General features: G+C 42.8%; 1 protein-coding gene across 5 annotated transcripts in view; it reads left to right on the top strand.

The window, feature by feature from the left end:
* Positions 1–2,783: 2,783 nt before the first annotated feature.
* The window catches only part of MIPEP (mitochondrial intermediate peptidase), a 186,301-nt gene continuing 164,510 nt past the window's right edge, over positions 2,784–24,574 (top strand). For 4 of the 5 annotated variants that reach the window (XM_070520407.1, XM_070520408.1, XM_044777434.2 and 1 more), the window contains exons 1-5: positions 2,785–3,103; positions 6,243–6,416; positions 9,795–9,883; positions 12,616–12,702; positions 20,634–20,697. In XM_070520407.1, the coding sequence (XP_070376508.1) occupies positions 2,915–3,103; positions 6,243–6,416; positions 9,795–9,883; positions 12,616–12,702; positions 20,634–20,697 (603 nt within the window). In that variant the 5' untranslated portion in view covers positions 2,785–2,914. Of the gene's footprint in view, positions 3,104–6,242; positions 6,417–9,794; positions 9,884–12,615; positions 12,703–20,633; positions 20,698–24,574 lie in introns of all 5 variants that reach the window. The other variant, XM_044777435.2, reaches the window with a different exon arrangement.

Genomic DNA, 24,574 nt, shown 5'->3' with positions numbered 1-24,574 from the left:
TGCTGATCTCTAGAGCCTGAAAACAAAGCCAGCCAGCTGGAGATAACCAGTCCTGGAGACATTGATTAGGCCCCTAAATCCAGCTATGCCTGAAGGCAGGCATACCCCTGGGCCATTTTGTTGTGTGAGCCAACAAATTCTGTTTGCTTAAACCAGTCTAATGCACGTTTTGTTGTTGTCACTACTGCTTTTGTCTAAAAGAATCTTAAGTGATCTATGGTCCAAAGGGAAGGGCAGCAGGATTATAGTGGAAAAAGCCCAAGACTAAGAATTGAGATGTATGGATTGTTGTTCCTGCCACAATGAAGGAATCTGAATTGGGTGCGTTATTTAGCCTTTCTGTGCCCCAGCCTCCTGTTCCACGATAGTGGTTGAACTGAATAATTTCGTATGGTCTTAACCCTCCTCGAACATTCTGGAAGTATTACATGAGGCTAAGTTAACTTGATACACTTTTCTCAGTTAAGAGCAACTAATAAAGAAGGAAAAGGACACAAGCTCAGCGCACATTCGAGCTACAGCATTTTCCAAACCAGAGCCTGGGAGGTGCTATCTGACAGGATGTGCCGCTTGAAATTGGGACTTAGAGCCATTCTATCCACACTCCAACCAAGTAAACTCGCTTGTAATGATATCTTCATTCCCTGGGAATATGGGGTTTTTCTGAATTATCATTATACGCAGGCAGCACTGCAGTAGGTGAAATATTTACAAGTACTTGGTGGTTACGGAAAATTTTGGAAATAGACAGAAATAATTTCTGCTTACAGGTATCTTATCGGCCTTCCTTAACTTATGTTCCTTCTAGAGCAGAGCCAGGACTAGGGTGAAGCAGGTGAGGCACCCAGGGCGCACAGTCTAAGGAGGCACTCACTCAGGTGCTCACACTCATGCACTTGACCCGAGAGGGAGCACCTCCTTCCGTTTTGCACCCCAGGTCCTGCACTTGCCTTGCTGCCCTTCTGCTCAGCGACAGAGTGACTGATCATTTCATTTACTGAGCCAGAGTCCTTATCTTTTGGCTTCTTTGAATTGTAATAATGCAAGCTATTTTCCCCAGTGTAAAGTCTGGTTTTCTTTGAATAGAGGCAATGCCTGTGCTAACGCCCTTCTATTTAGGAACACAACTGTATAGGCTGAGATAGGAATAAAGGAAACAATGTAACTCATGCCCAGGACACAGGATAAGCTCTTGTAATTTTTTTTTTGCAGGGCAAATATAGATGAGATGTAAATCATGTTTTAAAGGACTTTAGAAAGAGACACTTGCCGGGTGGTGGTGGGGGAGAGGCGTCCGATGTGCCGTTGGGGGTTCTTTTTCATTGGTTGTCTGTGCACCTGGACTGCAGTCTTTAAAAGTCTAACTCTGCCAGGCTCTCTAATTTAGCACAAGTCATCATCCCCTGAGGACGTTTTTAGGGTTAAATGCTTGCATTAAAAATGGTTAGGTGTCCTGGTATAAAAACCATTCTGGGCTAAAGAAAGGCTCTCAGGTTTGGAACTCTTTTTTAAAAAATATGATAAAATAAGCACTTTTGTCAAATATATTGATGAATTTTCTTTTTTACATGACACATTTGACATCTTTGTAAGGACCTGCTATACAAGCATTCGGTCTGCAATGTGGGGTGGCTGCCCTAAGAAGCAACTGGTTACAGAAAATGCGATATTAATCAACATGGAGTTAGAAATTCGGAGATTTTAAATACTTTTAAATCTCTGATTAAAAAATCAGTCGAAAATGAAATCACAACTTACCACATATACACAATGAAATATAGAATTTATAGTTAAGTTATAAAGAATTGTATAGGTACACAATGGTACTTGTCTTAACTAAATTTTAATTGTTATTTATCATTATCATGTGGGCTTTTTCTCCCTACTAGGCTAAACTGAAAACAAACTCCATTTAAAGCTACATCGTTTGGCGGGGGAGGCGTGGGGTTAGCAGGTATCTATAGGCAGCACGACCACTCGGCCTTCGCTTCTGGTTCTCTGGAGCTTTCAAGACTCTCAGCACTGCTCGAACCCAACAAGCAACGCTGAAAGGAGCAGAGCTTCCCCTGAGCCCAAACATTCAGGCGAGATACAGCGGGGCCGGGACTTCAAACAACGGGCATTAAGGACACGACCTGCGGTTCGCCGTGGAATAAGGAGGTCCACTGAGCTCCTGTCCCGCCGCACCAGCCGCAGCTCCGGCACCGGGGCGGGCGGGCCCTGCTGCAGGCGTTTCCGGGGCGCAGCGCCCCCGCCCCCCGGGTCCCGGCCCCCGGCCGCTCTCGGGCGCCTGCGGCCGAGGCCCCGGCGCAGTCGCATTCCCGCTCCCCTCCTGCCCCGCCCGAGTCTCTTCCTTCTCCTCTTGGTGAGCGAAGTATGGCGAAATCCTCCCTCCAAAGTTTGTATCGTAGACGATGGTGACAACTTTACAAGCCAAAATAAATAAGGATTCGCTGGCAGTTTATTCGGTTCCCCACAGCCGGAGCTCTGGGCGGGCACCGTGCATCTGACCTCGCCCATCTCCTGGAGCGCAGGCCGAGGGCGCCGGCCGCTCGGCGGGCCCGCCATCCGCCTTCTCCGGAGCATCAGCGCCACTCCGAGAGAGCTCGGCCCGCAAGGGGCGTCCGCCCGCGCGGTCACGGGGTCGACAAAGGCGAGCCTCGGTCGTTCCTGACTCCAGGCACACGGGGGCGCGAGACCGCAGTGGCGGCCGAGAAGGCGGCGGGGCGCCGCTCTTGCCCTCGGGGCGCCGACGTGCCCACGTCCTGAGGACCCGTAGCGCCGACCCGGAAGCGCGGGCGTCACGTGTCGCGGCGTGCGCCGCTGCCTTGGAAACGCGGCGCGCGTGCTCCCCGGCGGAGAGGCCGTGCGAGGCCGGGCCTCGTGCCGGGGGAAGGGGCTGCTCCGGACCGCGATGCTGTGCTCCCGAGGGCTGGGCGGCCTCCGCGCCCGGGCAGCGCCTCTGCGGCCGGGGCGAGCGGGCCTGGGCGGCCTCGGAGCCGGGATCCGGGCCCGGGGGGTCAGCACCAGCTGGTCCCCGGTGGGCGCCGCCTTCAATGTCAAGCCCCAGGGCCGCCGCCTGGACCTCTTCGGCGAGCGCCGGGTGAGCGGCGCGAGAGGGGGCACCCCCTGGCCCCCAGAGATCAGCTGGCCCTTCTCCACGTGGCTAGCGGGGATGCGGGCAAGGTCGTTTGGGTCTGGGAGGAGCCAGGCAGCGAACCCACTTGGTACAGTAGGGTGTCGTTTGCTGTCTTGGTGACCTTGATCTCTTTGAGGGGTTGTTTTAAAGCGGGCGAAGGGGCCTTTAGTGGTCCTGTCCCCAGAATGTAGGTCCCATGACCCGCTTCAGCGTGAGCCCCTTGCTCCACAGAACTTAAAGTAGTTCATCTTGGCGGTGGCAGTGGATTCCCCCTGCTGGTCCCGCCCTCTCCTCACGCTCAGCCCAATCCCCGCCGAAGTTCAGTTTTGCTCCAACCCTACACTTGTGCAATGTGAGGCCTCGCCCTGTGAGTTCACATGCGGTTTCAAGTGTCTTTTTCCAAGGACACACTTTCCTTCAGTCTTGTAATTAGTTCCATTGATGCCCGAAATCCCATTAATTTTTCCAGAGCTTTGGGCTTTGTTTTTGCTTTGTTTTCTTCTAAAACTCAGAGCTGTTGAGAGCAGTCTAATTTCCAATACAGTGCGATGGAGTCGATCACGGTGACTTCTTCCCCCAAGAAGTCACTCACTGAATTCCTTGGTTCCTGTTTATTGTTATATCCACACGCCCAGCATGGTGTCTGGCATTTAGTAATATTTATTGAATGACGGAATTAAAGGTGAAAGGAAGGCAAACTTGAAGGGGACTTACCTGCTGCCTGTTCTATTATGCATTTGTGAATTTTGTCCGCTTTAGGTTGTTGCTTTTATTTTTGCCTTTTTAATTTCTTCATTATTTCTGCCATTGTCTTTCTTATAAAGAGGAGTCTAGGATATGGTTACAGTTAGCCTAATGATGTGTTTTCTTATTTTATCCCTGTCATTACCATTTTGTGTTTTAAAATTATTTTTGTATGAAATTTGCTACACCAACTTCCACACGGGTAAATAATGTTGGTATTAATGTAGTTGGTTTGAGGATGAGAAGAACAGCCTGTAGGTACTGAGCAGAAAGACAGAGTAAGCTCGGTTTTGGGTGGATGAATTATAACTAATTTTAGCTTTATTAATTTTTCTTTTGTACATCATGATTTTATGTACCGATATCAGATTTTCCAATATGTGCATTGTTTTTTGACTAAAACAAAGAAAACTCCCCCCCAAAGGTTTATGTAGTTTTTTAGCATTACCTTAACTGGTAGCCTGAGGTTTAGAATTCCTAGGAGTCGTGTGGGGAGGTGTGCTGGGCAGTGAAAATTAACAGTGTACTTGAATCAAGTTAAATCACTGTAAAGATCAAATTTATTTTTGGTCCCCGTTCTACTGTTTCCCCAATTGTCTTTATTTTCTTCAACTTCTTAATATATTTTAAGAAGAATTTAACAGGGGCTGGCCCCGTGGCCAAGTGGTTAAGTTTGTGTGCTCCGCTTTCGTGGCCCAGGGTTTCGCCGGTTCAGATCCTGGGCACGGACATGGCACTGCTCAACAAGCCATGCTGATGGTGGTGTCCCACATGCTACAACTAGAAGGACCCACAACTGAAAATATACAACTATGTACTGGGGGGCTTTGCGGAGAAAAAGGAAAAAAATAAAAAAATCTTAAAAAAAAAAACTTCTTGCAGAAGCAGTAGGCCTTATCAGGCCTGAAAGTTTTACCTCTTGGTATTTCCCAAATCAACATGTTCAGCAACTACAAAGTTAATCTACAAAGTTAAGCATCCGGTCCATTGCTTTCTTTCATTCCTGAGTTCCTCAGCGTGTTAGGCACTGTTGGGCAGCTGGTTAGATGAAGTGCAGGGCTCCTACCTCTAGGAGCTCACCTTCTCAGAAGAGAAGACTTCCAAACAGATAAATTGCAGTACAGAAGTCTGGAAAGAGTGGGGGCTTTAGAGATAGATGGAGCAGGTTCAAGTTCTCTCTTTCCCGCAATTAATGACCTCAGATGTTTTATTTTTTTGGTGAGGAACATCAGGCCTGAACTAACATCTGTGCCAGTCTTCCTCCATTTTGCACATGAGACGCTCCCACACCATGGCCTGATGAGTGGGTGTGTAGGCCCGTGCCTGGGATCCAAACCCATGAACCCCGGACTGCTGAAGCAGAGTGGACGAACTTCACCACTATGCCACCAGGCTGGCCCCTCGAACATTTTTTTTTAACATCTTCAAGAGTGTTTCCTCACTTGTAAAAGGAGAGTGATCGTTCCTTTTCTAGGATTGTGTAATTTAAACGAGAGAGCCTGTCTAAAGTATATAGTACGCTGATTCGTGTGCAGTAGGTGCAAGATAAATGTTTGGGGGTTTTCTTCCTTTCTGAGTGCAATAACAAGTGTGATTGAACTGGTACAAGAAGAAGGTTATTCTCAACAGAGTAGTGATTTTTGTCTTTATCAAGATATTCACATGCTTTTGGAAAGTATAAAGTTTGCTGCCAGTTTCAGCCTGTGACTTGGTTCAACATATTTTTTAAATCTTTCTAGAATATCTGTGTGCTCAATAATCAACTCATCCTCCCTGTTTTATAATTGTGGGATAATTGGTACTGTGTACTGGACCTGACTTGATACCCCTCAGTGTCCTAAGGACTTCACACACGCTTTCTAACCTAGTACCTGTGCCCATGCTGTGAGGTACATATGGCCGTCCCCATTGTGCCTGATGAAAAATTAGGCCTAGGAGGGGAGAGGACTCGGCCAAGCTTCCACAGCTAATAAGGATTACAGCTAACATCTGTTAAAGGCTTTTGGGTACCAGGCACTGTTAAAATGGTTTTTTAACACGTGTTATCTCATTTAAACCTTGTAACCACTTTATGAGTTAGATTCTGTACTAGTCACACAGCTGGATTTTGAACCTGTGTCATTCTATTTCTGTTTATTATAAACTAATTAAAAATTGAAGAAAAATTACGTTTTTAAAACATTTTTAGTCTAATTTATGTGGAATTTTGTAGGGAATGTCAAAGTGTTATCTGTGATCGCAGGTGGTGTAATTATATGATATACCAATGAGAACCAAGATTTCCTTTATGAAAAAAGTATACTTACTACCAAAAAATCATATTTTTAGTTACAAATTGGAACTATTCTTTGGATTTCAGGGTCTTTTTGGAGTTCCCGAGCTCAGTTCCCCAGAAGGATTTCGTATTGCGCAAGAAAATGCCTTGAGAAAGACGGACTTGCTCGTGGAGCGTGCGCGCTGCACGCCCCCCGGGCCGCAGACCGTGCTCATCTTTGACGAGCTCTCCGACTCCTTGTGCCGCGTGGCTGACTTGGTAAGACGCTTGCTGTAAGACTTGAAGCTGTCTCTCTCCTTCAGACTATTGCAATGTACACTGAGTTGGTTAGGTTTAATATTAGACTGTAAAGTCTTAAAAACGTGAACTATTTGAGAGCTGTTGGGTGTAATTTGTTATATAGTGCAGTATGTCATTAGAAATGGAAAAAACGTAAAGGAAAAGGTTATATTTAGAACTTGTACTTTATTATGTACATTTAATAAAATATACATGTAATATATAATAAAAGAATTATTGCTTGTATGGCAAAGATTCTTCATTTGACAAGGATTCTTCTTTTATGAAAACTTCTACCAAAATTCTAATAGATCATTTATCTGTAATTTTACAATAAAATTAATCTTATGAAAAACTGGTTTTTCTAAACCTTTTCAGGAATGTCTTTTCTAATTAAAAATAAGGTTTTGACATCAAACTAATTGTATTAAAGGCTTCCTTTTCTCCCCATTTTAAAGTTGCAATAGAAGTGCACCTGGGTCTCTTCACCGACTGAGAAACCCACATCTCGATTAGTTGCATCATGAAGGCGATTTTAGTGGTGCACATAGTCCAAGATTGCAATCGCTTGTGAGCCTGTCTACTGGGTATTGGGCTAATATAGCTTTTTTTCCTAGATTCATTCAATATTGAGGCCCCACCATGTGCCGGGCACTGTTCTAGCCACTGGGAATGCAGTCTTGAATAAGACACAGTCTCTGACTTCATGGCGCTTATGTTCCGGTGTTGACGTTTTTTAGATCTTACCGGGCCCAGGTCCCTGGTAAGAGCCTTACCTGGAGTAAGTGATTTAACTTTCTCAGCATGTCTCCACTTTCAGATGAGGAAAGAAAGGCACTAAGAGGTGAAGTGGCGTGCCCAAGGTCACCTAGCCAGTAAGTGGTGGAGCTGGGCTTTGAGTCCAGGCAGTGTGGCTGCAGAACTCATGCTCTTACCTGCTCTTCTGTACCCTTCCAGGGGCTGGCTGGCTGCTCTGGTCAGATGAGCAGGTCTTCTTTGCCTCGAGAGGGTGGCAAGTTGGTTAGCCTCCCCATCTTTTAAAAAAGAGTTTGTTTTTAAAATTATCATACAGTAAAATTTACTTCTTTTAGAGGGTGGTATGGTTCTATGAATTTTAACTCATATACTCATGTAGCCCCCACCACAGTCAGGGTGCATAACTGTTCCATCACCCCAAACAAGTTCTCCTTACAGCCACACTCACCCCTCACCTCTTACCTCTGGCACCTACCCCTCTGTTTTCCATCCCTGTAGTTTGTCTTTTCTAAAATGTCAGAGAAATGAAATCATATTTACCTTTTGAGACTGACTTCTTTTACCCAGCCATAACACCTCCACATCTTTGCTTTTTCCTTTTTTCAGGAAGTTTCCTTCCTCCTGTGCATGTGAATTGGGGAGTAATACCTTTCAGATCATCTTCCAGTCACTATAAGCTTCTCAGTTTTAAGGAAATTGAGAAAGTGTCTTATCTTAAAAGTTTGTTCCCAGGAGTGAAGTGAGATGTGTTTTGGGCTCCTTGGAGTCAGTTCTCGGTTTTTTGGGTCTTGATTCTGTCCCTCCAGTAGGTGGGTAGCAGATGCTTTGAATGATGGAGGAGATACGGGAGACGTACTGCCACAAAGGAGGTCTCACACCTTCTCCACTTAATTGTGTCGCTGAAATCTGAAAAGGAAAGTGTTTGTCAGTGAGTTTCATTTATGTGTGATCAAGTGTTGGCTTTTTCAGTCAAAAACTGCAGACCTCACCGTCTGTTGTCTTAGCCTTCATCTTAATTAAGCAGTATTTTAGGATATTTTCCACGTTTTGCTTTTGCTCTTCACTAAAAGATTTTAACTTCTCTGCCCCACAGCCTGTCCTATTTTTGAAGTTTTTTATATTTATGAAGTATAATAATATCATTAAAAAATTATAATGTGATTTATGTAGGTAAATCTTTGGATAAAAAAATCCAAAGAACCTTCTTCCTTTTTCAACTTCTAAGATTTTATTTGCCAGTATGATCAATACCATTATAAGGCATTGGTTTTATAAACTGTATTTCCCACCAAGTGGTCATTTTGTTTTTTCCTTTTTTTAAAGATTGGCACCTGAGCTAACAACTGTTGCCAATCTTTTTTTTTTCTTTTCTGCTTTTTTCTCCCCAAATCCCCCCAGTACATAGTTTGTATATTTTAGTCGTGGGTCCTTCTAGTTGTGGCGTGTGGGACACCAACTCAGCGTGGCCTGATGAGCGGTGCCATGTCCGCGCCCAGGATCCAAACCAGCGAAACCCTGGGACGCTGAAGCAGAGTGGGCAAGCTCAACCACTCGGCCACAGGCCGGCCCTGGTTTTTTAATACAGTTGCTGTGTAACAGTATTGTTTTCCTCATCACTATTACAAATGAGTTTTAAAATGTAGGCTGGGGTTTTGAATTTACTATTGTACTTCCTATAATATGTATATTAATAATTTATAGAATTTGTTGTAATTTCATATAGCTCATTTTCAGGTGCTTTAGTACTAGTGGTATTTTATTGTTGCATCACATATTGTATCACACTATGGATTTAAATGTTTTTACATTAAAAACTATTTGATAATAAAATTAGGAAATTTTACCTTGGGTGGTTTTATTTCATGTTGCAGTCACATATGTTGTCTTCTTAGAGAATGAAGAAAATACATAGTATTTTCTAGTTTCCCTGCCTTTTTCTTTTGCAATTTGCTTCAATTAACATGAAAACTAAAATCTAGTTTTACATGATTTAATTTTTTTTAAAAAAGAATTCTGGCTCAGTTCAATTCTAAGGCCGGTGTAGCGGCGGTAGCTGGGTGCCGTCTAGGCTGGGACTGGGAATCCATGTTTACTCAAAGAGCTGCAGAGAGAACGTGCCGTTGTTTTCTGCAGGAGGGCTAGAATGTAGTTAAATTAGTCTTGCAACTATAATATGTGTCTATTTTTAAAAAAGGAAAAGCCTCTAGGAGTTCTCTGGAGCCAGGCTAACGTGAGAACCATGTTGCGAGCACTTTTAAGATAGAATGTTTTAGAATATTTGAAGCAAGAGCCTGCTTTTTAAAAGAACTACAGAGTTAGGAAGAATTCATTTGGTGTTGCTATTTGAAGGAGAAAAACTTTTCTAAAGGTTAGTGAAAGTGTTTTCTCTGGAATGAAACAAACGTGGTTCCAAGGATTAACAGAATTAATAAGTGTTCAGAAAGAAGCGCTTTGCCCTGCTAGTTTAGGAAAATGTCAGTAATGGAAACGCATCGGTCAAGCCAGATGGCACATTTTAAAACACAGGTTTTTATTTTTGCCCTCAGATCCTGGAAGAAAGCTTTCCATCAAATTCCCTCTTGGTTTTGTCTTTCCTCTTAGGCTGATTTTGTGAAAATTGCTCATCCTGAGCCAGCATTCAGAGAGGCAGCGGAAGAAGCTTGTAGAAGCATTGGCACCGTGGTGGAGAAGTATGTTTCGTTCCCCCTTCGTTACGGCGTCGGGTGACACGTTTCCTGCGTTTGTGCTCTAGGAAGTGTGTCTGGAGGCTCGTCCTGTCCCGCCCCACAGGCTGGGGCCCTGTGTGTGCTGCAGCCACTGCTACCCAGGCTGGGGGGGCGTTGGCGAGGCCTGGGCGGCCACCGCTCACTGCTTCCCGCACTTGCAGTGTGAGTGGGCTAGCTGTTTATCTATTCTGTCGCGTAGTTTCCTTGTCTGTAAGTGGAGTAATAAGATGATTTGCCTCTTAGAATTGTTTTCAGGAAAATAAAATAATAAATACTGAGTGCTGATAATGGTGTCAGGTGTATAGCAGACATCCAGTATCCTTGTCATCATGGTTATTGCTTACAAGAACTAAGGGTATCTTGCTTGGTGTCTCAGTGGCAAGTTGGAGACTCCAGCTGATCGTGTGATTAAATTGCAGTTGCACTGACAGCTGTGGGCCAAGGGCAAGAAGCCAGCGTCTCTACACAGGGGTCTTGCAGCCCTGTGGATTGGGATGGGGGGTCTAGGGAGATCATAAAACTATCCAAGAGGGCAGAGACTGTGATGAAGTGAGTTATTTTAAAGTGATTTTGAGTGAATTTAAATATTTAAAGCCATTTATGAGAGCTCCAACGTGCCTGTTAATAACTTGGACAGCGCTGCGTTCAAAGCGCTTGGGCGGGTCACGCTGCGTGTGTCCAGAGCAGGTGAGAGTGCTGGGCCTGGCGGGTGGGCTTCGGGTCTGGTGGGATGGCTGGAGGCCGAAGCTCGCAAACCGGTGGTTGGAGGAGGAGGGCGTGGCTTCTCTAGTCTGACAAGGCTTCCCGGAGGACCTGACGCTTCAGGCTGTGCTGCTTGTACCCCACTGAGCACCGTTTGCTCTTTTTGGGATCATGCATGTGGTTTTTCTTATCGCCATTGAAAAATCACCTCGTCGAAGAGGATAAACTGGTCCCTGCACAGTCTGGATGCGGGGCATGATGATGGGCTGAGACTGGGAGACTCCTTGGGAGAAACAGCGTTGCCTGGGGAGAGCTCGCCCCAGGAACTGACTCAGAGCTGCCGGATCACCTGCCTGAGGCGCCCTGAAGGCTGTGTCATGCCCGCATTTATATATGCTTCTGGTCTAAAGGACATGGGCTCTTAATTTTGTGGGAAGACAGTGGGAAACCATAATTGGCAGTGAAGTGTTGTCAAGAGTGTCTGTGCAAGGTCCTCGCTTCACTGGAGAGCACTTCAGTCTTCTGTTCTTCATGGCACTCTGCTGCTGCTGCCCTGAGGCCTGCCTGGGACAGGAAGGTCGGCTCAGGAAGCCGCTGGCAGGGCGTCACTGGAGCTGTGCTCTCGGTTCTCACGAAGCCCTGTGACTCATTTTCTCCTTTAGTCTCACTGAGCCATATCTTCACTGCTTCAGGTGATCTTTTAGGTGCGTGTGTAGAATTGATTTATTTTCCAGTAGTGGAAAAATAGCCTAAAATTAGATGTGTTTGTTTAGAATTCATGCTGAATATAGACTTAAAGTATAGACATTATCTTGGGGTCTTAGAACATAGAACAATGTGAGAGATTTGCTCAGACTTCTGAAGAGGATGCAGTGTAGGCGTCCTCGTGGAGTAGCTCCTGGTGTGAGCAGGCCTGGAGGAGGAAGCGCCCACAGTGACTTTGCCCCGCTTTCCTGCCCTTCCTGTTGAGAGTTTTTTGGTTGGTGGTGACCGCCTCAGTTCCCTTGGTGTTTGGGGTGGCCCATGAGAACCATGGCAACAGAAATCCTTCGCCTTCTATGAAACTGCAGGTTATTGACTGTGAGCTGACCAGGGAACCAGACCATCCTTGAGTCCCTGAGTGGGAATTGGTGAATGGTTCTTACAACCGCGCCCTTCCCTGAGGATGCGCCAGACGGGGCTCAGATTGCATCTAGAAGCAGCTCACTGCTTAGCCCTGGGAGCGCCAGAGCTTTTGGCATCCAGGGAAGAAGCACTGAGGGCCCGAAGCGGTGCCCTGAGTTAGGCTGAGAGCAGTACTCAGGTTGGGGGCCAGGGGCAGGCTGGTACGGCCACCTAACAGCAGCTCCGTCCGTTCAGGCGGGGAGTGCGCACCGTACACACATCATCTTGTTTGACCCTTGGACGACCTGAGGTCTGACAAGCTGAAGGAGTTCTGTAACTTGCCCGAGGTCACAGGAGGAGTAGGGCTGGTGGCGCAGCCTGGGGCGTGGCCCCAAAGCATGTGTCCTTGAGCTCTCCTCACAGTGTGGGCCTGCGCTCACCTGGATGATCAGAGGTAGCCCCGGATCTAGGGTACATACTCCATTCAGGACTACACAGTCTCCACGTTTGTTTATCCTCCCTCCTGTTCTCATGCCTCTTCTTTATTAAAAAATAATGGCCTTTGGCATGTTGCTGGTGGGGAGTGGTTCGCAGTGGCAGTGGGGTCAAATCACCAGTTATGTTCCTCCCCTCCCCTCTTTCCTGTCTGCTCTTCTGGCCCCAGCTGCAGACTCTTGCTTTAAATGTATCCTTTTACCCTTCAGAACAGTTAGTACCTTAACGCTTGGCCTAGCCGACTGCTGTCCCTATGCTAAGTAGGGTTATGCGAGTCCTAGTCCCAGTGGCCTCTGGACCTGTGTATGTCAGAATTTGACATCATTCTCTTGATGTAAAGTTAAAAAGAAAGTATTAGAAAATCATTTAATTTTTATCATTTGTAATTTTTCTAGGTTGAACACAAATGTGGAATTGTATCAAAGTTTGCAAAAATTACTAGCTGATGAAAAGCTCATGGATTCGCTTGATCCAGAAACCAGGTACTCAGTCGTTTCATTCCTTGCGATTGTGACAGTAGAGTGCGAACAGGAGACCACGCCCACCCCCCAGCCCGCGTTTCCGCCCTTGCAGCCTTCAAATAGTAGCTTCTCCATGATATTTGTACCAGGTCACGCTCCTTCCTCTTATCCTGCTTGCTTTTTCTTCTTAGTCCTGATCCCTTCCAGCATTGTCTAATCTGTTTGTTAATTTGTTTATCATCTCCCCACCTCGCTAGACGGGAAGCTCCTTGAGGGCAGGGACTTGGTCTGTTTTGTTCACTGCTGCATGCTCAGCGCCTACAACAGTTCAAGGCCTGTGGTAGGTGCTTCACCAATGAATGAAGTCCTATAAACAGTTGGTATTTACACTTAGCTTCATGCTTAAAATTCCATGATTATACCACCAGAAGATGTAAGCAAATTGATTGTATTTACTGGGTGGATGTCAAGATTCTTGAAGTGATTTGCTTTGGTTCATTAGATGACATTTATTAATCTGAATTGAAAAGGCCTAATTCCTAAGTCAATACGTAGAAAATATTTGATGTAGGATTTTGGATATCATATTTCTTTGCTCAAATTATTTATTTATTTATTTTTATTTTTTCGGTGAGGAAGAGCTAACATCTGTGCCAGTCTTCCTCTATTTTGTATAAGGGGTGCTGCCACAGCATGGCTTGATGAGCAGTGCGTTGCTTCACACTGGATCTGAACCCATGAACCCCGGGTTCCTGAAGCAGAGTGTGCAGACTGCACCACCATGCCACCAGCCAGCCCCTGCTCAAATTTATTTATTTATAAAATAAGTATAGTAGGATTTGTCATTAACTTGACTGTGTATTATTTGTCTTGTAGCACAGAGATTAATACTTTTCTTACCTGTCTGTACTTGTTTATCTCCTTTTATTTATGGGATCCTCACTTCCTTTAGATCCATGATTCTCCCTCCTCCTGCTTTCTTCTCTCCTCTCTGTCTCCATTTGTGGCTTTGACCCATGTGAAGCTCTGTGCTGCAGGGATGGGTGGATGGTGGGTCAGCTGTGTTAATCTGGTAAACGGGTTCCAGGCTATCTGAATAGCGCAGTGAGGCTGTCTTTGAGGGACGATTTTCACGTGACTGCCTGATGTGCAGATATTGGTTCGGTCTTATTTCTCTTCATTGATCCTGGCACTTAGGACACTAGTAAAGCTAGCTGTACCATCAGAATAGTTCACCTTTATTATAATTTTAGGCCTGAGCTTTATATTGCCTTCATTAGCAAAACAAGTAAAAGTTGAATGCCTGCTAATTGTGCCAGATTTGTACTCAGCTAGTTCTGACTTTGACTAGCAACAACAGGTTATTCATAATCTGACTTTACTAAAAGTTGACTTTTCCATATTTAATGTGTAAAAATTGTAGTGGACTAGCAGACCATTTAAGTACAGGGGCCTTGTGCTAATAGGATACATACCACATTTCTAGATGTTCCCAAAAATCCCAATGGGATTTTTAAAATAACAAAATGATAAATATACTGGGAAAAATAAGATAGAGTATCAGTATTCTATTTTTTTTTTTTGAGGAAGATTAGCCCTGAGCTAACTACTGCCAATCCTCCTCTTTTTGCTGAGGAAGACTGGCCCTGAGCTAACATCCGTGCCCATCTTCCTCTACTTTATATGTGGGATGCCTGCTACAGCATGGCGTGCCAAGCGGTGCCATGTCCGCACCTGGGATTCGAACTGGCAAACCCCGGGCCACCGAGAAGCGGAATGTGTGCACTTAACCACTGCATCACCGGGCCAGCCCCGAGTATCAGTATTCTAGAAAGGAAAGGTAACTTGAAAGTGAGAGGAAACAAGAATGTGAAAGTAACGATGATTGAAATTTCATGGCACTTGTACACCATCAAGAATGTTGGCTAGAATCCAGAAAGAACCTTGCATATGGTAGCGCGTAAGATGATGTCTAGAACAAAGAATATAGGGTTAATGAATTACCTTGTCAAGACAAGTTAATGTAGAGAAAAAAATCATGTAAATTGAGTAGATAATCATTTTATTCTTAGATGCGTTCTTTGCAATGCTAGTTCTATGAATTTTTCAAAAGTATTCTGAGAAAGATTCCATTGGTCAGTAAGTTTGGCAGTCTGACATATTAAGTATTTTTCTCCTTTGAGAATTTTAGTATATTAGAGTCTCTGAGAAGCCCAGGCGTAAAGAAACCTGTTTTACGTGGTGTTTTTGAAAACCATCAAGAGCTTTCTTGTATGCAAAGAGCAAACACATTCTTCAGAAAATATAATGAGGGCCGGCCCGGTGGCGTAGCGGTTAAGTGCGCACGTTCCGCTTCGGCAGCCCAGGGTTTGCAGGTTTGGATCCCTGGTGCGGACGTGGCACCGCTTGGCACACCATGCTGTGGTAGGCGTCCGACATATAAAGTAGAGGAAGATGGGCACGGATGTTAGCTCAGGGCCAGTCTTCCTCAGCAAAAAGAGGAGGATTGGCAGCAAATGTTAGCTCAGGGCTAATCTTTCTCAAAAAAAAAAAAGGAAAAAAGAAAGAAAATATAATGAAGGGAAAGTCCCAGTGGCAAGAGCAACAAAGCTGTAATATACGTTGGAATAAACTCAGCAAGGCAAAGACTGTGGAACCTCAGGATGCACACACACACAACTGGGACGCATGAAAGATGATGATATTTAAATAGAGAAACATGCTGTATCCTTAGATAAGAAAGAAGAAAGCTCAATTGTGTTCTGTACTGGTCTGTAAATTTAATGTTATCAGTCTATATCTAAAGAAGATATTTTTCTTACTTAAAATGATTTTGAAGTCATAGACAATAAATATGCCAAAGTAGGCAGGAAAAATCTGGGAAGAAAAGTCCTGAAGAGGGACTTGTACTAGATAGACATACTATAAAAATATTGTATTTACAGGTGCATTATGCTTATAATAGTCAATTAGATCAATGAAAGAATAGAGAAATTTCAGACACAGACACAAATATATATGACTGTGTTTAGTATGTGGTGGAAGTGTCAGATCAATAAGCAAAGTCTTGGTTTTCAATAAAAAATGTTAGGCCAGTGGACAGCTATTTTGGGGAAAAAGTAGATTGATTAAAGCTTTAAATATTTTTAAAAAAGAAATTATAAAAGTGCTAATAATCTTGGAATTTGGAAGGTCTTTCTTAGCATAACATTAAAGTCACACCACAAAAGAAAAGATTGATTTGATTATATAAAAACTGCAAACTTTGGTATGCCAAAACCTTTCCACGGTCAAAGTCAGAATACACAAATGGGACAAATGTTACTTACATGATAAAGGATTAATACATTTATTGTGTTAAGAGGCCTTGCAAATTACTAAAAAGAGAAAAAAAGTGAATCTTTATAGAAAAATGGGTAAAAGATTCTCTTGTGAAACTCTCATTTCACAAAGTATGGAATGGCAACAGATGGCCATTAAGCTGATAACAATGTAATGAGCGTGAAGGGGTGGCTGGAGATGGGGCCTCTGGAATTAGACTGAGTTGGTTGGATATTGGCTCTGTAGCTCTGCACACCTTAGTTTTCACCTCTCTAAGAGGAGAATAAAAAAGTACTTCATAGGATTATTATGAGGTTTAAATGAAACAATTAATGTAAAATGCATTCTTGGTATCTGGCAAATAGTAAATGGGACCTACCACCATTAAAGAAAGATAGCACAAAGCGAAGAGCCCATCAACTAATAAGGTTGAAATGCAGTAAGATTAGTGTTTTAATGGTTTGGGATGATGGGTCCTCTCTAGTTAAGTGTAAACTAACAAATCTTTCTGGATGACAATTTGGTAGTATAGTATCAATGTGCATACTTTTTTTCTTTTTTTTTTGTAAAGATTGGCACCTGAGCTGACGTCTGTTACCAATCTTTTTATTTTTTGTTTTTTTAACTTTATTATTATTATTTTTTTGAGGAAGGTTATCCCTGAGCTAACATCTGCTGCCAATCCTCCTCTTTTGCTGAGGAAGACGGGCCCTGAGCTAACATCCATGCCCGTCTTCCTCTATTTTATGTGGGACACCTGTCACAGCATGGCTTGACAAGCAGTGTGTAGGTCTGCACCCAGGATCTGAACCGGCGAACCCCGGGCTGCTGAAGTGGAATGTGCGAATTTAACTGCTGTGCCACCAGGCTGGCCTCTATTTTTTATTTTTATTTATTTTTCTTCTTCTTCTCCCCAAAGCCCCCCAGTACATAGTTGTATATTGTAGGTGTGGTTCTTCTGGTTGTGCCCTGTGAGACGCTGCCTCAGCATGGCCTGATGAGCGGTGGCATGTCCACACCTAGGATCCCAACCGGCAAAACCCTGGGCCACTGAAGTGGAGTGTGCAAACCTAACCAGTCGGCCATCAGGCTGGCCCTCAATGTGCATGCCTTTTTTTTTTTTTTTTTTTTGGAGGAAGATTAGCCCTCAGCCAACTACTGCCAGTCCTCCTCTTTTTGCTGAGGAAGCCTGGCTCTGAGCCAACATCCATGCCCATCTTCCTCCAGTCCATACGTGGGACGCCTACCACAGCATGGCTGCCAAGCAGTGCCATGTCCGCACCCGGGATCCGAACCAGCGAACCCCGGGCCGCCGAGAAGCGGAACGTGCGAACTTAACCGCTGCGCCACCGGGCCGGCCCCATGTGCGTGCTTTTTGATCAATTTAATTTCTTAGAATTTATCCTAAGGAAACAGACTAGGATACAAAGATGTATGTAATAAGGATTTTTATTGTAGCATGGTTTACAGGAGTGGGAAAAATGAAAACATTTTTAGTCCATCTGATGAAACAATGTGAACATTAAAAACCATGTTTTTGAAGAATATTTAAAGATATAGAGAAATGGTCAACATTCATGATATAATTTTACAAGAAAAAGCAAGATATTAGAGTCTGTGTAGAGTCCCAGTTATTCTCAATGAGTAGTGTAACATATTGAGAGTAGGTTGGATGAAGCCAAGAGAAGGTCTTTGTTGTTGTTGGTGTTAGCCACAAGTTAATTGCCACCAAGACAGTATTTTCATGAGACCAAAGATGCTGCCTCAGCCTGTGCTTCTCAGGATAAGGGTCCCTTTGGGTGTCCCCCCCCAGCCCGCCTGGCCCCCTGGGACAATGGATGTTTAAGAGTGAGGGAATCAATTTAGTACCCCTTATCTGTGTTCAGAAACCCAGCAAATATTTTCCAGGTGCCTACTATGCTGGGCACTGTGCTGACTTCTCTAACCATATCTATTTAGTTAGATGTGCCTTTCATAGCCTTCAAAAAAAGGAAGTAGATTGGAAGGAAATTTAAGAATTTTAATAATGTTATCTTTGGGATTAGTGATTTTAATTTTTTCATACATTTCTACAGTAAAGCTGTTATATGGTAAACCTATATTATATAATACATTAAACTTATACAATAAATTCCCATCCCCAATTTATCAACGCTTGCTATCTTTCTTTTCTCTTATTAAAACAAATAGAAAATACCTTTGCTAGAAAAGAGAGTGGTGTGTTTTTCAGGAAGGGAGGTCGATGTGACATAGAGATAATGGGGACATTTCAGGGGCTTGAGTGAAGCACCTTACGTTATTTAGGAAAGAAGGTAAATGACTAAATTATTAACGTGGTCTATTGAGTTTTCAGAATTTTAGAAGAACTTTAATTCTGTTCATTCAGGGTATATTGGCACGATAACCAGAAAAATAAACATATCCATTATGAAAAGTCAAGGTAAGACAGGAGAGTAGATCAAACATTTGAATAACTTAATTCCAGAAGAAAAGTAGTTTTAAAAAAAAAAAAAACGTTATTGACAGAAAGAGGTGTTACACTGGAGGCTGGTTCCCAGTGTGCAGCGGGATTAAAGAGAAAGAAAACAAATCTCATCAGCCAAGAAACAGCTTCCGGCACAGCATCAGAGAATTTGCGGTTCTGGAGAGCTGCTGCTAGTTGGAAGAAAAACTGAAAATCTCATGCAGAAGGCCTTTGAGAAACTGTCCAAGTATAAACTGTTTCATGTTTTTAATTATTGGGATTTGGGTGGAATTGAAATAAATAATTATCATGGTGGCTTTCACAGGTTTGTACTCTATGAATAAAGGAATAAGCTCCTACATGAAAAGCTAATCATGAGTGTTTTTCATGTTCTGCAGTACATACATTGACTTATTTAAACATTGGTGGAAGCTATTCTTTGTTCCCTCGTTACTTACTATACTTAAACATCCAATGAAGCATTTATAACCCAGGACAGTGAAGGGCTCCGACCACACCACTTTGTACCATATGTCTTCAACGCAACCTTTCTTTAAAATTCTGTGTTCAACCAACACATATTTCTGTTTTAATTAAGTGTGAAGTGAAAATCACAAATGCTGTTGGAGCTCGTCACAGAGGCGCCTGATTTGGCTGGTGGGGGAGGACAGAAATCAGAGACCTCACCATGGGGGGATAGGGCCTTTCATGAGATGTCCCGTGAATCATGCCAAGGACTTACAATGTTGGGAAAGGTCATTCCTGCAGCGGGACAGGACTGGAGGCAAGGTGGCCCGTTAGGGGTGGCTCCAGGATGTCAGGGCCAGGGTGACAGCAACCTGGACTAGGATGGTGGTAGTAGGGAAGGAGAGGAGGGGTTATTTTGGTTAATTGGCCTATTTCTTTCTAATCTTTCTTCTCCTTACCACCAAATAATTAGCTGCCATTTATTGAGCAATTTTCCTATGCCAATAAATAGTGATATGCAGTTGTATCTTACATTTTAGTTATACGAATATAAGCTCTGTGAGATAGACTCTTGTTTCCTGATCCCCCAGTATTTATCAGTCATACTTATTTATGAGTGATATTAGACTGTTATCTCCTGGACTAGGTTTTTTTACTCTAATGTGTTTGAAGAGCTGTTATCCAGAATACTTTCATTGTGGTTGTTTTTTTATTGTTCTAATGAAATTATTACATTGAGAAAGATTAGGGCAATCAGGTCCTGTTAAGTTTGCAGAAGCATTTTATGATCATTAAAAAATGTTGATCTTTACAAAGCATACTAGTACTAATTCCTGAAATAGTGAGGAATCTTCCCTCACAAGTCTTAAGCAAATTTAGTGCAAGGGGAAGAGGATGGTGAACTGAAGCTGATAAAGAGCCTGCTTTTTTATAGTGAATAAAAGCGGGAATAAAAGGTGGTGTTTTACATACTGCTGACATGGCGAAGGCTATTATTGGTGGTCTTCTTCGAAGTCCCCAAACACTTTATTTGTACCCCTGTTTATATCTTTTGTATTCATTCATTCCAAAAGTGTTTATCCCCTTATGGGACCATGCCTTACAGAACATACTTAAGTCTTTACCCACAAGCAGCTTAGAGTGTAGTTCTGTTAAATATAAATATAAATATGCTAAATATAAATAAATAATGTAAATAAATATGCTAGATATAAAATATAGTTATACATGTACAGGCTTACCTAGTTGCAACCAGGCAGCATGTGTGTATCCCGTGAGTACTTCTTTGGTACATTGCATATAGGATGCAGCAGATATTTTTTGAAGGAAAGGCAGTTGCACAGTTGAAAAGATGTTTACCTCCTTTGGAAAAAAGCAGCAGGTAAATTTGGCCTCATTGGAGTAATTGTCATTCTTTTGGTTCAATTTAAGGCTTATTGTACAGTTAGCCTGATGTTACGGTCCCACGTCATCCACAGGAGGGCTTAAAACCCAGTCAGCCAGCTGGGTATTGTGCTTCACTGCTGAGATGTTAAGCTCCTGGCTTCAAACACATTATCTGTGTGTGTGTGTGTGTGTGTGTGTAAACATCTGGCTTTTTGACAGTAAGTTTGAAAAAGACCAATTTATTTAACAAAAAACTAATTTTTGTTAACAATTATTATTACCTGTTTTAACCTGGGGCTCATTTTATTTATAGGCGAGTGGCTGAACTGTTTATGTTTGATTTTGAAATCAGTGGAATCCATCTAGACAAAGAAAAGGTAAATCTTTCCTCTCTGTTTTGACTCCTCTTATTTTGCTAATATTTAGTTGGTGTCTCTGTTGGTTGCAGTCCTTGTATATTGCTTGGATTTGCATATTATAAAAACTCTTGGATTGTTTATATTATAAAATTCTTCCATAGGTTGTATCTGAATGTAGTGCTGTCTAGAAGTTGGCCTATTATCCACGATAATTCAAAATTAAGATTACTTGAGACAGTTGGGTGTTTTAGATGTCCTGGAGTTAGGATGAGAGGGACAGTGTCAGGAAAGATAGGCAAGGGAGTAGGAAAGCTGATGCCCTTGAAAATGAAGGTCTGGAAGCGGAAGTGCAGGGAATGTCATTAAGACCTTGACGTAAGTGTGTGTGTTCATAGTGTACGTCTTTGACAGAGCCACACAGTTTTGTTCTGGAAGCAGTGAGCATGGGTTATACAGTGTTTGAACTGAGATGGAAGGGATGTTATACATTGTCCAGACCCCTTGTTTTACAGATCTGCAAATAAAACAAAGTGGTTTGTTCAAGTTCCCATCCTTAGTTTCCAGGACTTCTAATTCTGGCCACTGCTCTTTCTAGAACATGACATCCTAAGAAACTGAGTGCCTCATTTCAATATTAAGCTCAAGGTTGGAGTAGCAGGGGTGACTCTACCACCATTGAAAGATCTGCTCCACAGTATCTCCCCTACTTGGCTACAGCCTTGACTATTATGGTTATCCTTTTTTATTTAGATAAATGTGTTTCTCCCAATAAGTATAGTATAAAGCCAGTTACCTATTAATAGAGATTAATTTATCAGAGTATCTTGGACAGTAGGGGCAGGGTCTTGGGGATATATGTCACATATAATAGATAATATCATTTGGATCGATGCTGGGTTTGAGTAACGCTGGAGCTGCTCACATGGCACTGTGCTTATGTGGCCTTAAGGGCCCAGCATTAGACTCCTGACCTAACCCTGAGCCTGGATGTGCCTTCCCAGCAGTCCACGAGGCTGATAGACTCTGTGTAAGCTCACCTTGCTTAAAATGGACACATTTGCCCCTCTCCACGCAAGTTATTACTTCTCTGTATCAATGATACCACTATTCTCTGAGCCACCCAAATAAGATTTTGGAGTCAGTTTGTACTTTTTCCATTCCCAGTACTTTCGTATCTAAATTATCTAAATTAGTGGCCAAGTCCTTGGATTGGTCTGTAGAGCTTCTCCTGCATCTCTCTGCATCCCCAGAACAGCTCATCTTGATCCTTATCACCAAACACCTGGGCTGTCCTATAGGTCTTTGTCTTCCTGACACTCATTATAGTTAACAGCAATTAAGTATTTGCTGTTTAAAGCATATATTTCTCATTAGATCTTCATAACAGCGTTGAGGCTGATGATACTGTTATTCCTGTTTTATACGTGAAGAAACTGAAGCACCTAGAGGTTGTGTGATTTACCCAAGCTCACAGAACTAGCAGGTGGAGGAGGCTGTTACGTATGCCAGACTCCAGAGCCCGCGCCACTAGTCCTGCCTGTGGGTTTTCTGCTGGAGTCATTTCCGTCAAGCATTGATTTGATTGCTGCCTTTGGGTGAAGCTTTCTCAATCCCCCGGTGGAATTTTGTCTTCATCTGAACTCACATTTTACTTCCTGCATGCGTCTGGCATTTATCTTTAAGTGCCTTTTATTGAAGTTGTTGTTGTTGTTAGTATTGCCTCGCTTATCTAAATTATAGGCTTCTCAAGGACAGAGAGTGCGGGTCATGTTTTTTCCAGTTTTGGACTCAGTTAAATATTGAATGAATGTATGATTAATCATCATAATGCCAGCTAATATTCCTCAAGTTTAATATCTTAGGAGAAAGGTTGCTAAGAGAGAATCTAGGTGAATAGTTTTATTATTTTATATAATCTTCATGAAAGATGTTTTTGAAACTTTACGAAAAGGTAATATGTGTCAAGTCAAGGTCGGTTTCACCAGCATTAGCCTTGTTGCTTTTATCTAAATGCATGTTCTTACAAGGACAGCTTCTCTTTGCAGCAAGTAACTCCCTGAGGACCCATGAGCATTGAAGATGCAAGCAAAGGAAACCTGTGCATTCCTCTCTTGTAACTCATCTGTCTGTTCTCAGTGCCCCTCTAGGATGGGACAAAAGGAAGACACAGTATACTTTTTAAAACAGAAGTCTTGAAACAAACCCGCTAACGTAATCTACAAGTGTAAAGGCCAATATTTTTTCTGTGTTCTTGCCAGGTTATTTCTTATTTTTAAGGTCTCATATGAATATAACTTAAAAGTTTAAAATTGATGGAAGTATGTTGTTTTAAGCAATCATTTATAAATAACAACAATTCCATAAGAGTTCTTGGAGTTCAGTGTGCTGCATGTTTAATTATCTCAGAATGAATGAAATGACATGCCTGGCAGATTGGTGCAGGCACAAAGTAAACCCGGTTTAAAATTTTCTAGAGATTTTAACAGGTGAAAAATTCTTTGAAATAATGAATTTTATTCCTTCTTTTTCCTAGTATAGACTTCCAGGAAAATTTTTGGAACTATAGTGTAATTTCCAGATATCTTTCATCTTTTTTGTTATTCCACTGGTTACCATTAGGTGGTGATAAATGGCTATGTCAGAAACAAAATAGGCAAAGAGAAATCTGTACTATGAAGACTTTGGAGTATCTGAAAACGGATTTTTCTTGTGAAGTTTGAATTTTCTATATTGAAACATTTTTGGTTATTAATATATACTTAATTTTCTTCAACATCTTATCAAGTGTACATTTGCATCTTACATGTTTATGTTTTAAAAAATGTTAGTGCTGCTTAATTGTTTTTTAGGGTCATAGTATAGTTTAGAACCTGTTAATAGCAGCTGATCGCCTTCCCAGAAAGATTTGCATATGATTTCCCCTGAAGCCCGTCATGAACCCAGGTCCAGATGCCTGTCTGCTTTTTTAGTAACAAGTAACTGAAAATTCACCCCTTGTCCTCCAGTAGACCTGATTACGTGGACTATAGTTTATGTTTCATCCAGAACACTTGCGGCACCTCCTTTGGTAATACACGTTTTCTCAGGAGGCTGTCTCCTAAAGGTATGTCTGCAAGATAAAACCCACGTGGATGTGCCAGCACCACCCACGTCATCATCACTGACTCTCCGAGGGCCTGACGGGTGCCAGGAGAGTGGGAAGACGGGGTCCTGCTGTTGCGGGCTGCAGTCCAGTTCTTCTCCCCACTCTCTGCCGGCGTGTTATAGCCACTCAAGTATACGCAAAATCAGAACTTTTACAGTTCCCCCTTTGGGATGTTCGCTACAGTCTTGGGAAGAATTGTTTTAGTTACTTTCCTTTCCCTCTACCCTTTTAGTCTGATCTTTTAAGACTAAGTATATGTATATCTATAGATTTTTTCTGGCCAATTCATAATTTTATTGGAATACTTTAACACTGCTCAACAAATTAAGTAGGTAAAAATTAGTAAGTTTGAGTAATATGTATGTATTAGATGTTTAGCCTTCTGAAAAATAAACGATTCTTGAACACAGGTGGATCATTTATTAAAAATATAAATCCCCCAAACTTAGAAGTTCTTTAGCTGTGGTGGGGGCTGGGATGCCCTGCCCAGATTCACTTTCAAGAAGTGAGGGGGTTACTCTCACCCCCGGGAGTCCTGCTCGCAGACAGCGCTCAGCTATCCACCCCTCAGGGCCTGCTCCCGCCCAGAGTCCAAAGCTCTGCCCCTTCTTGGGGCGGCCTGGATAAGACTCAGTATATTTTCTCATCTGCCCTTTAAATTCATGTTTTTTAGTCTAAAAATACTTCTAAGCATCATGTTGACTATATTCAACTAGCCCACTATTCTCTGACTCACTTGAAGAGATTTTG

This window comes from Equus asinus, chromosome 11 (genome assembly GCF_041296235.1).
Source record: "Equus asinus isolate D_3611 breed Donkey chromosome 11, EquAss-T2T_v2, whole genome shotgun sequence".
Lineage (NCBI taxonomy): Eukaryota > Metazoa > Chordata > Mammalia > Perissodactyla > Equidae > Equus > Equus asinus.
This window is presented reverse-complemented; position numbering and strand designations above follow the sequence as displayed.